Source organism: Vulpes lagopus, chromosome 4, assembly GCF_018345385.1.
Source record: "Vulpes lagopus strain Blue_001 chromosome 4, ASM1834538v1, whole genome shotgun sequence".
Taxonomy (NCBI): domain Eukaryota; kingdom Metazoa; phylum Chordata; class Mammalia; order Carnivora; family Canidae; genus Vulpes; species Vulpes lagopus.
This window is the reverse complement of record NC_054827.1, coordinates 27,807,989-27,821,995: the sequence shown is the minus strand read 5'-3', so window position 1 is coordinate 27,821,995 and position 14,007 is coordinate 27,807,989. Positions and strand designations below refer to the sequence as shown.

Sequence of the window (14,007 nt, the reverse complement as noted above, 5' to 3'; positions counted from 1 at the left end):
ATAGGCACACGCCCCCACCCTACAGTGATGAAATCAATCCTTTAAATAGGAATTCTGTGTCAAGATAGGTCAAATTTGAAGCTGACTAACCTTGACAATATTTTCCTAGAAAGTATTACAAACACCTTTTATTTCGAGGCAAATGGCTGCCTTCAAGAAAACCATATAAAATATACATTTGTTCTTTTCTTTCATACTTTAAATCCATTTTCATCCATCAATAAATGCCCATAGGAAACTGTGACCAGAAAAATTGCATCAAATCCTAATAATGTAAGTTATGTGCTAATAAGCATTTACAAAACTGTACATTCTTTTAGAATGTCATTCTTTAACTGGAAATGTAGTTCAGTAAGTTGAAAAAATGTCTCTCTTTGAACCTGGGGAATAGCTTTTCTTTTAAAATTTATGCATGGGTTTCAGACTTTATGGACACAAACAATTAGGTTTTACTCATTGCCACTGTGGCAACATTTTTTATCCTTTGTGCAGGCTGCACTGTAACTTGAACATAACGTTCATAAAGCAGCAAAATTTATTTTCCTGCCTTCTATAGAGGGATTTGCAGAAATGAAAATTGAGAACTTAAGATACAGAAGTTAAAAAATTAACTCCAGGAAAGACAACTTCGGAAAGCAGTTTCTGAATGGCAGCTCTTACATTTCCAGATCTGAAGCAGCATTGATGCACAGCCGTTACAGATCTTGTTCCTAAATGGGCTTCCTATCAATCTTTGTTACATCAGGGTAAATACGAATGCTGCTTTCCTGAATGTCTTCCAAAAGTACAACCGAAAGCTTACTAAAGAATTTATTTAAGGAATCACACTGATTAAATACATAGTAGCTATTTTTAAATGATAGCTTATGAAAAAGAAAATGGTCTAAAATAGAAGTTGAAAACATTTTCCCTGGTTACTACTGTCAGATCTAACTGCATCATTATTTAGAGAAATAGCTTCATTTTTAAAATGCTTTTCTCTATATAGTGCCCTAACATTGCTTTCAGTGCACAATGAAACTCTACATAACACCAAAAGTTCAAGTATAATCAAAATGTTCAGAATTTTCACTAAATTCTAAAATATATTGCTATCAAATTTATACAGGCACATGATTTGCTAAATCTGTATTATTTGAATACAAACTGATTTCTAAAAGGAATGACTTACTATATTGAGTAGAATTCTATTACTTCTCTTCTATTTTTACTTTGCATCTTATCTACCTCTAAAAAAATTAACCTACAGGTGTGGGGAGAAAAGTTCTGTCCATTATTTAAAGATTTGGGGATAAACGCAAGGCTGTCTTTGAAAATTTAGCAATGTCAAATTACTAACTTTTCTCAACAGAAAGTGGCCTATGATATAACCTTTGATGGGCAGCTTATGGAAATACACAAAAGCAACACCTCTCTAAATAAATGATTGAGTATTATGGATGTCATCTCCCCATAATGCATATGAAATTAATTTTTCCATGAAATTTATTCTTCCATAAGTGTTAACAGGAGGAACTGAAACTTATTCTTTGCATGCACATGAGTAAAGATAAATCTAATTCTTTTAGGGCCCCCAAATGACCGGCTCATGTTGCTATTCCTTGTGTTATGTGAATTTACACCAATTTAGCTATGTGAAATATTTCTGAGGGTGAGCAACTGACAGTCCGAATCAGGGGTTGATAAATCCAACCCACCTACTTGCTTTTGTAAATAAAGTTTTAATAGCACACACCTATGCTCATCAGTTAACGCATTGTCTATGGCTGTTCTAGTGGAACCCTGACAGTTACTGGCTATACAGGTGATGTTATTACCGGCAAACTTGGAATCATCTGTTCTTTCACAGGAAAAAAAAAAAAATTCAACCTTAAATATAATGCTTTGAAAGCTCCAGAATTAAATGGGACAGTACAGTTCACAACGGAAGAACAAATTGCTTAATTTAGTTATCCGTGCACATTATACACATGTGAACTGGGTTGCCTGGGAATGAGGTTCAAAACTTCAAGAAGCCATAGAAACCTGTCAAAATTTCCCAGTTCTGCATTTAAAAATATCCATCTAGAGGTAAACTATTATATTTCAAAGTAAATAATAATTTTTAAGAACCTATTTGTCCCTAAAATTATCACTAAAACTAGCATAAAGAAAAGCTAATATAAATGAATGATTGCTTAAACTAGCTCTGAATCCCTTTTTTCCTAAAGCAACATAAGGAGAAGCCAGGATATCTCATTTGCTGTGAAATGTTTGTTTGTAACTTTCCTACTCAGTGCTTTTTTTAATACCTACATGCAAACTGTTAATGAAGAGAAACATCTGAACTCTTTTTAGTATGTTTATTTGTTATAAATAACACATTCTGAGCCAAAATTAACTTACCATCATTTCAAGTGCATTACTGATTACAACTTAGCAACATCCTTCTCGGGGTGTTGCCATTTTATAAAGAAGATGGGACTGCTGAGCGGAATGATTTTATTTTATCAATAAAAGTGAGACTTTTAAATGCCTTTATTATAGTTGCACTGTGTGATATTGACTATCATTGTGTATCACATTATCCAGTATCAATTTCAGAAGCATCCGGAGCCTCACACACCTATTAGTTATCTCAGAGCCAACTAGTCACGAACAGAGGAAGTAATACAATCGCTTTTGTTAATGTTCTCATGCGACAGGCAGAGGCAGTCAGTGTTAGACCTGGTAAAACACATCTAGCTCTAGGTGAGATCTGAGGGGAGACGCAGCAACAAGAAAGTGGCACCGATTGAGCATGCTCCTACTCAGGCAGAGACAGAAAGGGAGTGGACGTACTGTAGAAGCTGGCCATTACGTAGTTTTGGCAGCGATCACCAGTAAACTCATTTGGGCACCTGAGAGAAGAAACAAAAAACAATGGTAGAAAAAACAGAGAAAAAGAGAAGAGGTGAATATACGCGAGAAAGAAGCTCCTTCAGTGTCATTTGAATGAACTTGGTGAATTCACTCTCAGGAACTGAGTCTTTGTCCCAACCATGGTTTCCGGACTCGGGTGTGTTCCCCCCAAAGGATTCAATGTTTGGACCAAATGTGCTCCGAGGGTCCGGAGGACAGGAAGATGGCAGCATCTCAAGTGACAACTTTCTCTCAAAGGGACTCACCTACCCGTTAACTCTGAGGTTTTCTTTGAGCCAGTTTTCTGTTTGAGAGCTTTGGTCAAAGGTGTTGGAAGGAAATGGTTTTGTGGGTTGGCCTGCCTGCCTTAGCTGCCAGCATCACCGGCCATCCTGGCTGGTCCTTCTGGTCTACCTCTCCGATCTTTAGGGCCCTAAGCTGAGAGACTGTGAAACCACGTCCAATGAGTCTATGCCCCGAGTGCTTAAACCATTGTTGGGACAAAAGGAATCAGTTACAACTGAAATGTAAAAGCACCAAGTGGTAGTAATTGTTGCTGTAGTTTGGGGGAGAAAGCAAATTTCAGATTATTTTAACATACTTTCTTGGTTTTGGACTTTCATGGGCACATTCTCAGTACATCTTGCTCCAGTGAATCCAGGTTGGCACCTAGAGGGCAAAAATGTGATAAGCAATAGAACGCTACAGACACTGAATTTTCAGACTGGCAATTTTCCTCCTATGGAATATGGAGATTCCTACAATGACCTGGTGACCGAACGACATAAAGGAAAGGAAAAGAACACATTTAGAAAACCATATTCCATAAAAACTGTGGGGCATATGTTTATTTGTGTTGTGGTTTGCTGCAGTCTTCATAAGAAACCTTAACTGAAATTTAACTAGAGGGAGGTTGAAAAGTTGAACAGGGTTGGCAATGGCCCGGGCTGCTAAGTCACCTTCCCTTTGACATTTCCTTCTTTGCCACTGAGCACTGACTCCTACCTTATTAAAACACTGGTTTTGATAAGGACTTACATGGTTCCATCCCTGATCTTTTACTATTTAAATGATCCTGAGCTCTTCCATCTACATACACTCAATTCTGCACTCTCAGAGGTACTTTTATGTTAAGTCGATCATCATACTACAATAGAAGTCAAGCGCTTACACACTCTAGTGATTACAGACAAGAAAAACTATATTCCCTATTTTTTTAAAGGTATTAAAAATCAGGTCTCATTTTCAATACTGAAAGACAGAAAGAGACAGGTATTTATTAGCATACATTTCACTTCATCCATTGATTACCAAATCAAAGACAAATACATTTTTAAAATTTAAAGGGCTACTCTTCTACAGTACTACTTCAGAGATGTCATTTTGCATTTAAGCTAAAACTATTTTTCAATGGTATAAAATTGTCATTTTATTCATATACGTTTCACCCATCCAAATTGTAGAATCCTGAAGTAATATCGTTCGTAAGGTCATGGAATGGGGATGTCTTAACTTTGGAAGTCCTTTCTAGTTGCTTTTTTTGTTGCTGTTATACCAGTAATGAAAGTATTTCACAGTGGATTCATTTTGCCCAATAATATGCTCTAGAAATATGGACATCAGAAGATTCTAGGAAGCAAATAAACCTATAGGTGGCTCAACACCCAGAGCTGTGATTCTTATTAATAGTTGATTTGTACCAAAACCATCATGCAAAGCACCTAATAAAATGTAGCTGTGATAGCACATACCTCGTGATTTACACATGACCCTTTCTCCTCCAGAGCAAATAAGAAAAAACTACCTTTTTGGCATCAGAGAAATGTGAATAAAACATCTGTAAATTGCAAATGTAAAAATATTTTTATAAATATAAGGGTGATATTTTTATTCCCCTTAAAACCACATTCAATGCCCCCTACCCACCCACCCCCAAAATTACCAAGTGATTTGGTATATCTAATTCTCTTATTTCATGAAGAATGGCCTACAAGATAAAAACACTAGCAGTTCTGGGTTCTTAGTCCCGTGTGTTCTTGTGTAAATGTTAAGTGTACTTATGACCATTAGTATATTATTAATAAACTTAGCAACAAACATCTTGTATTGATATAGATCTTTTCAAACCTTCAAGCACTTTTATGTAATTAAACTGGTTGTTTTGGTTAGAATATTTTTTCAGTTGTGAATAGAGAAAGATCTACCTAGAGAAATACAGAAATCAGAGTGGTAGTCTGTGAGGTTGGGTCATTGTTCCTAAAGATGTCATTACACATGCTTTAATAAGAATGTCTTCACAGATACATAGGGAAAATACATGGAAACCTATTTTCCATAGAACTCATTTCACATAATGACTTCCGAAATATACAGGATTTTTGTCTGTGTATTTGTTTCTGAACCCGGGCTACAAATCCACATGGACATAACCTACAGTTAAGCAGGTCATCCAGATTTAGGGATATATTCTATAATGACCATTTCATCTTACCTGTTTGCATCCTTGATAACAATTAAAATTCTTGTATCTCACATAATAATGCACTTGTTTCGTATAATGAACATAGTATAAGACATGTCAACATTGTGTGTGTGGTGGTAGTGGGGAGTGGGGGAGAACTATCTGAGGTAAGAAGTGCATTGACTTAAGGATCATGAAATTAACATAGAGCTAAAGAATCATGGGTCCCTTAAGAGAAAGGATGTGGTTATTAGAAAATTGTCATTTATGTATCTTGGATGCCAGTTTTGAGATGAGAAAGCACAGGACAACCAGGTGAAGCAGATCAAAAATCTTACCCAATCAATTTTCTAATTAGTATAAACTTCTAAAATGATGTTTCCTAAGAAACTGACATTAAGGCATGGTGGTTTATCTCCACTGTAAGATAACACAGACTATCTGGTATAGTAATACCAGATTTGCTTAAGGTATGCCAATCTTTTTTGAAAGGATCAGTTATATCTGAACCCAAACTATCCTTAGGCTAATGTTTACCTTCACTCAGATAAATTTTCTTAGGGTAAAGGCTTATTATTCTTCAAAGTGTGGTTCCTGGACCAACAGCACCTGGCATCTCCTGATATCTTAATAGTAGAATCACAGAATCTTGGGCCTCCACTTCACAACTACTCAATAAGAATCTGCATTTTAACAAGATCCCGAAGAGATCTGAATGTACATTAAAGTTCAAGGTGTCAGGGACTCTGACCTTGGAAGATGGAGACTAAGTCCTCTATCTTGGCACCACGGTATCTTGCTGTCTGGACATGAACAGCCCACTTAACTTCATCAGGCCTCAGAGTCACTCAGTGATAAGATGAAGAGACTTAACTAAATGATTTATCAAAGGCTCCTTTCATCACAAAGGTTCTGGGAATCAACGGTCATCCTAACACATGGAATCGCTGTGCAAAAACTCCAACAGCATTTCTTCTGGATGTATTATCAGTCAGGGAGGACTCAAGGGCTTTGAAAATACATTTTTGATAGGATGGATTTTTAAGACAATCATGAAGGGAAAACAAATTACAAATATCTATTCCTAAAGCAACTCGAGTGTGCACTAACAACAGTCATCATGTGACTTTTTCGGACATGGAGAGTCATTGCCAAATTAAATGGAAGGAAGCAGAGACTGAGATGGTTTTTACATAAGCAAACTGAAGACTGCATTGATTGTGTAGGGAAAGCATATGCAGATGGAAACTCATCTGATCTACAAGCTCTGATTAGCTTCTATGGAATTACTTCTAAAAGAGAGAGACCGTCTGGCTTCTGACATTTCTAAATTAGTATTGTACATTAAGCATACAATCTATCACTTTCTTTGGAGATAAAAGTATGGTAAATTTAATCTGATTTTGAGCAATGTGTTTGAGCGTGAGTCAGGGAAAATTCTAAGAATTTTATTTCTTAGATGAATCTGTTTGAATAATAAGCCTCTATCATGGCTTCAAATATATATACATATATTTGAAATCATTTGTTTCACTGATCAAGAGTAGAAGATGAAAATTATTCTTTTTTGTTTTAGTGTTTGCTCTTACCATGATAAATAATCTGTTCTACATTTGATCTTAATGAGATGAAAATCCACAGAGAGTTTTGTCTGAACTTAGGTATCACCTCTTCCAACGGACTCTTCCCTGGCCTGCATTTCCCCATCTCCCACTGCCACACCCTGGCTGGGGATTCCCTCTTGGACTCGTGCACTGCATCCTGTCCTGATCTCTTTCACTGCCCTAGCCTGTCTGGGAAGGGATTCTCTGTGGCAAGGACAGTGACCATATTTTAATCATTCTGTAACTCTAATTTTAACACACTGCCTGCCTTGTAAAAAGCTCTCATATAATGTTTGTTAAACTGACTCTAGGACAGTAGTGCCTAATGAAGAACTGTATCAAAGGGACTTTCATATAGTCAATTGATTTGCCAAGTACAGGTCAATACTGAACTTCTGGCTTTTATTTTTATAGTTTATGACAGACCGTCCTCTGTCGACTCCTCAATAATTTTTAATAGCAGCTTCCAAAGACCCCCTCACAGACTCATTCTCCTAAACAGAAATCTTTAAGATTATATTTGGAATTTGGAAAAGGTCCTCTCTTTAATAATAAGTTATCTCAAAATTAAATCTTATTACTTAAATACCAGTTTACTTAGGATTCAATAAATACAATCTAGTAAGCAAGACTTGTACATAGTATTGGTAAAATAAGCATTGTTTTTAACAATAACTTTAATGCCTTGTGACTCTCCTGATATGCTTACTTATGTAATCAATCATACGTTCATGTGTTTTCAGAATCAATTTAGTGCTTGGTATAGTTTTTATATTCTAATTGAATAATATTACGTGTTTTTTGGTGGAGACACTAGACATATTCAAAAATACTTAGACCCTCAAGAAACTTCTGGTTATTTACCGTTTGCTTATTTTATAACCATTACAAATGGTCTTATAAATTCATGGTCAAGTTTTGAACCATCTTTAGACACACTTTATTTCTTGGTTTCATTAATTTTCATCTGGCCTTCCTTTATTCAGGCAAGAAAAAGGAAACAAGGTCTATATTTGATATACCCTCCCTCCTAGTCATCACTCCACAATGAGGTATTTGGACAGTTTAAAAATACCTTGCCTCAAAAAGAAGACTCCTTATAATTGTCTTTTCCCTTATAGTTGTGGTATTTCCTTCATATTGTATAACCCCTGAAATAATTTCTTTTGTGTTTTAATGTTTACAAATATCAAGTAATGGAAATGCCAACAAATGCATTATAAGGAATATCAGTGAGTTTCAGCGTTAGATGGGAAGGCCTTTTGCTCTCATTCTGTGTAAGCTAGAGTTGGCAGGGTATATACTAGCTCAAATAGTGTGGGTCTGTTTTTCTACAATATCACATTGCAAGTGCTGACTCTCCTCACCCCTTCCCCTGCTCGGCATTCTGGCTACAACTCGCCCACTCACTGCTTGAGTATCTGTGTTGTAGATTATTCTTTCCCAAATGTATTGTTACCATTAGTCTGCATTTTCCCCAAGATGAACCTCATTCCGTTATCTACCTTCAAGTGAAATTTCTTGAGATTTGTATATGCTTTTCTAATTTGTGCTCAGTGTTCCTTATGGCATCATCTGCAAAAGACATTTATTTCCCCAAGGAAATGCCTTCTTCAACGTCATTAAAGAAAATATTAAGTATAAAATGTTTCAATAACATTTCCTTCAGATCCAACCCTAGATTCCTCCCCATTACTGTCTAGCTAGCATGCACCACTACTTTTCCTTTTTTTTACTATGATCTGTGGACTCATTCTCAATCCATGAGATAACAGTATTCAGACAGTGGCCATTGCCAGATTCATAGGTAAATATATTGAGGAAAATAAAAATCGAAGTTGTCCTGGCTCTCCAGTGTTTTTTTTTCAATGTCTAGGACATACAATCTCAATAATGAGGGTGGCAGTGTTTATAAATTAACCCATCCTGTTTGAACCTTGGTGCCCTTCCCAAAGCTCTGTTTGTACAGCTTGTTCTGAAATGCCCATCTGCAGGCTAAAACGCTCACCACTGTTTACCCTACATGATGCATCTTGGTAAGTTTGGGGTCAAACAATTTAATCGGACATGGGATCCATCTACATCCCATACATCTCCAAGTCACTGTCACACGATGACATACTGAGTGCTACTTTGTGGTTTCGTCTTCCTCTCTGGAGGATGTCCTCCCCTGTGGATCAAACAGCCTGGAGATTCAGAACAGTTCTATTTACTCTGCCAGGGCTCATTTTATGACCAAATAGCTAAATATTCACTTTTTACTTAAATAATTCAATATAAACATTTCAAAATTGTGTTTTATTTTAAATAGACTATTTGCTTCTCAAGGTGAGGGGTGCATATACCTTTTCCCCCAGAGTCTGACTAGTGGTGGTTCCCCATTATACATTCTCTTAGCTCCCTAAATATCTATCATAGCACTTGGTACACCTACAATTTGTAATTAAATGAATTACTGGAAATATGTTTGCTACTCTCATAGGCCCCAGATTCCATGAGGGCCGAGCCCAGTATGGTTTTGTTCAGTAGGTCATACTAAGCACTAGCACAGAGCCTGCCTCACAGAAGGAGATTAATAAATATGTGGCTGCCTAGTTGATTTTGGGAGAAAAAGGGAAGCAAACTATTAAGAACACATAGTCAGTGCACCTGATTTTGGGCAAAACTACACCTAAACTGTTTTCTGTAACAAGGATTATTATTGAAGGATTTCCTTCAATCTGAGTTAATAAATACCTAATAAGCACATGGCAGGATTCTCAGTGCATGAGAAATATAGAACAAATAGAAGATGTGGTTATCTGAAGAGCCCATCAAAGATCTAAGCCACTCTCTCTCACAAACGGTTCTTCTCCATCTGTTAAATGTTAGGGCTATTAAGAGCAGAGAAGTGCTACAGGCAAGTGTCCCACCCATTCTGAAGAATGAACTCTTGCAGGTGTGGAGTAAGAGGGCAGTTAGCAGTCTGTTCTTATGGACAGGAGGTTCAGACCCAATATATCTTCCTTTTATGGATTCCAAATTTCTCCTTCAGCAGCCATAATAATGGGGCCACAGGACACAATCATGAACTTGAACCATCCTCCCTTTGTTTAATTATGTTAATCCAGCTACTAAAAAGTGTTTTAAGTATCACCATCATTATTCTTATGCCAGGATTTTATAAAACTTTAACTTTAGCTAGTGTCTCTGACTTTCTCAGCCTACCTTCTCTAGTGCCCACATTTCTCTAGCCTGTATGGAAGTCTGTCTTCCATAAACATCTGCTATGTTTATTGTGTTATTCTCCTGCTCCAGAAGTTATGAATACTTTCTAATAGCTCCCACGCTGTCCAAGGTTATCTGCCTGGCCTTCGGAGCTCTTAAACTGGTCCTTATGTCTAAATTTTCTTTTCTTTCTTTTTTCATTCTTTCTTTTTTGTCTGTTTTGTGTCCTAGAATGGAGCTGCTGGTCTAGATATGTGTGTCACTGTGTCTCGCAGAAAAGATTATTGCAGCCTCAATGCCCACCTGGTATATGGAAAAGACTCTATAAATGATGTCTATGATTATTGAGTCTTCTCCAAGTTATTCTTGTCTTTTCTTTTCCTTCTTTCCATCTTCATTACCATAATAATCAGCATTGCACCACTTGGGATATAGTCACTCTAATTGATTTACTATTTTAGCTACTTCATTTTCCTAAACAGACTAAGTTCCCAGGGATCAGAGACCATGCCTTCCACTTTTTCTGTGTTTTCAAAAATGCCTGGCATAGATATAGTGGTCCTATAAACAAATGTTTAGTATTTCATTTGTTGAGTTTATATGTTGTGATTTTATCTCCTATAATTATGTGTATTTTTATAGGCCCTTACATATACTACAGAGCTCCATAAAAGTGATACAAAATTATAAGTTCATGTTTGAAGACCACTCCCATGTTCCCAAGTTTTGGTTGGTTGTTTCTATTTTTGTTTTTACTTATAAGGATGATAATAGTCAGAGATATTAAATGACCTACTAAATGCAAAGTTATAAGGCTAGCTGGTAGCCCTACCAAACCAAGTAAAATTGTGAATGTTAAGCAAAATGAAGAAATGGATTTTTAAAAAACATACTAGCATAGTCTGTTAAGACAGGTGTATATATTTGTCTAATGTCTACAGAGAAAATGTAATATCACCATTTACTTTTTATTACAAGGGAAAAAAACAATCTTGCTTCCCCAGAGTTAAAAATACCTTAGCAGAAATTAATTCATTTAGTTTCGTGGACTCCCTGGGAAGATATTTGGAGAACATATTAACTCTATATTATACATAAAGATATTGTCCAGAGAGTTGAAGTGGAAGGGCTCAAGAGTGTTCCCCAAACTTGGTGGTTAAGACTCTAATCCCCTCATGGGAAAGCCACATCTGTCCATGGGACAACATAATGGGTTTATAAATACAGCCTGGTATAAAATCATTTTTAGATTAAAAAAAATCGCATCAACATCTTCCAAAATAGTTCTCTACGGAAACTATTCAGAAGAATTGATATACAAGAACAAGGGGAAAAGCAAGGAGGAAAATCTGGACGTTATTTCAAATTGTCTTGTTTCTTTGAACCATGTGATTATACAGGGCATCAAATGGTGAAAGATGGAGTGATTCTTCTCTTGTCTTTATGTGATCTGGAATAGTAACTATTTTTTCCCCAGGATAAATGTTAAGTTACTATGGAGAGAGGAGCAATATAAAAGATGAGAACCACCGCTGAAATTCCCACACAGTCCCCAGGGGGGGATGTCCACATAACCAGCAAACCTCCTCTCCTCAGAGAAGTGTTTTACTGTTACATGGTTAATCCATTTGCAACACCTTGTTCTAAGTAGAGAGACAAGAGATCTGCTATGCCTTCTACTTTAACTCCCAAGACAACAGTGGATTAGGTGACCAGAGAGACTACTTGGAAACTTCCATTCTTGTGTTTCTGAGTCATGGGATAAAGTTGATTTTGAACGATGTGGTTCATGCTTCAGCAATGTTTTGCTTTAGACAGATGGACCATATGGAAACTATGAACTGGTTTTGTACACAGGACCATGATGAGCCAATGTAGCATTTTATGTTTTCTGTCTCTATTGATGTGATCTAGTGAATAGTCTACTATCAAAAGACATAGATATTATGGTGCCTTTGTTTCAATTCTGAGTACTGATTATTTTTTACATTAAGAATATTTTAATACAAGGATTAAAAAAATCCACTTTCATTCAATGAAAAAGGCCTGAAATATTCTGGATGTTAAATATACTCTAATTCTTCCCTCAAGGTACTAGCCTGCTTTGATGCTTCAATAAAGACATGGCCGAAAAGGGTTTAAAACAGTTTTCAAAATCATAGATGTCAAAGATTTTCTTTCCAATAAGATCCAGTGATAAACTTTTTAACACTTTCTGAAAGATTATAATTACTGAAAAAAAAACCAATCTGATAAAATTATGATGCCAATTTGCTGAGAAGTAGAAGACAAGCATAACCCACCAGTTAACTTGGGGGACACACAGTGTTCATTCATGGTTTGCTGCTTTAATATTTATTAGAGAAATAACAACCATTTCACGTCAAGATTAAAAAAATATAAAGCAAGTACTTTTTTTCTAGATTGGGCTTAAAATTTAATGGAAAACTGGTGGGTGAAAAAAAAATTATGGTTGTTGGCACAATACCAAAAAAGGAACAAATGAACAGCACTTATGTGATTGCATGTTTTGTGTAGGACGTGGGAGGGCTGCAGAATAGCTGAAATTAATATGTGGAAAATAAATGTGCTCGTTCCTTAGAGGTATTAGAAACTATCCTATGCATTCATGCAGCTTGTAAATCTTTGCAAAGGCTCTGATGAAAAATGATCATGTTTCATTATTATAATTAAAATACAGGTCTCAGATGCTTTTCTCAAGAAGTAATTGTATGAGACACAGATAATATGGGTGCAGTTATTTAAAAAGGAGAACTTAAGGAACTATAATTTTTATTTTTTTCCAGAGACTTATTAAAACATAATTAGGTTGTTTGCCTAAGATTAGGATGGAATAACAAAATAATAAATGAACCTCATATTTTATAGATTATAATTCTCAGCTTCTGTTTTTCTATTTCAATTAGAGAAAACTTGGAGGAGATGATAAAATTTGCTTTTTCCAATTTAGTATGATAAATATAGGGGTGCCAATGTGTTGTGTTCACAGCAAGTCGGCAGAACCCAAGACCAAACAAAACCAACCAACTTTTATTCTTTACTCTAGATATGCAGATTTCAATATACTAATGATCAAAAAGTGAATCTCTAGGATTATTGTTAAAACAATAAACAACCATAGTCATATGAAGTAATTCAGATCCAGAAGAAATAACTTTCTACATGCTCTTTCATTTTTACCTTCCTTTAAAATTTTGAAGGAATTTTTTACCTATTAGTTTTATCTTGGTTTTTGGCTATTAGTTTTATCTTGGTTTCTGGCTATCACCTATCTATCTCTAGGAAAGAGATGTTTAGTAACTGAGATTAGAATTCTATTTTTGTGATTTTTAGTCTTTTATTCACTCTAAAAGACTACATTTAATTTTACAAGTTGTCTGTTTTCACTGATAAGATCAGCGACACAACTATCAAAATTTGTCTTCTCTTGGAACCACTTCTGCTCTTTTAAAAGAAAAAAAGAGTTTGAGGGCAAGAAAGCCTTTCTGGGAGGTACTTCTTCACTTGTACTTAGTACCCGAGATCCCATGAGATACCCTACAGACAGGCCATGTCTAGAACAGCACAGGGAAGAGCAAAACATTTCCCACAAAATGGTATTTTTGTTTGATGTTATGACTTTAAAACATGTGTCTTTAATGATGTCCTTTGTAACTTACAAAAATCAAAAGATTTTCTTAGAACTGGCACATAAATATCTGTATGCTATTTATATGATGTAAAGGGGGAAATGACCCTCTTAATTATTTCTTGTGCCTTTTTTTTTCATTTTGCTAATTACTCTATTAGCTCAGCTTGTGTCTCTGACAAACTTACTCTTCTTTGTCAACATTT

At 35.8% G+C, this 14,007-nt stretch overlaps 1 protein-coding gene across 8 annotated transcripts in view; it reads right to left on the bottom strand.

Annotated features, from left to right (window-relative positions):
• The window catches only part of NRG1 (neuregulin 1), a 1,076,683-nt gene that overhangs the window by 20,705 nt on the left and 1,041,971 nt on the right, over positions 1–14,007 (bottom strand). For 4 of the 8 annotated variants that reach the window (XM_041753501.1, XM_041753504.1, XM_041753505.1 and 1 more), the window contains one exon: positions 2,821–2,879. In XM_041753501.1, coding sequence (XP_041609435.1) covers positions 2,821–2,879 — 59 coding nt within the window. Of the gene's footprint in view, positions 1–2,325; positions 2,880–3,481; positions 3,550–14,007 lie in introns of those variants that run through there. The other 4 variants (XM_041753507.1, XM_041753503.1, XM_041753508.1 and 1 more) reach the window with 3 other exon arrangements.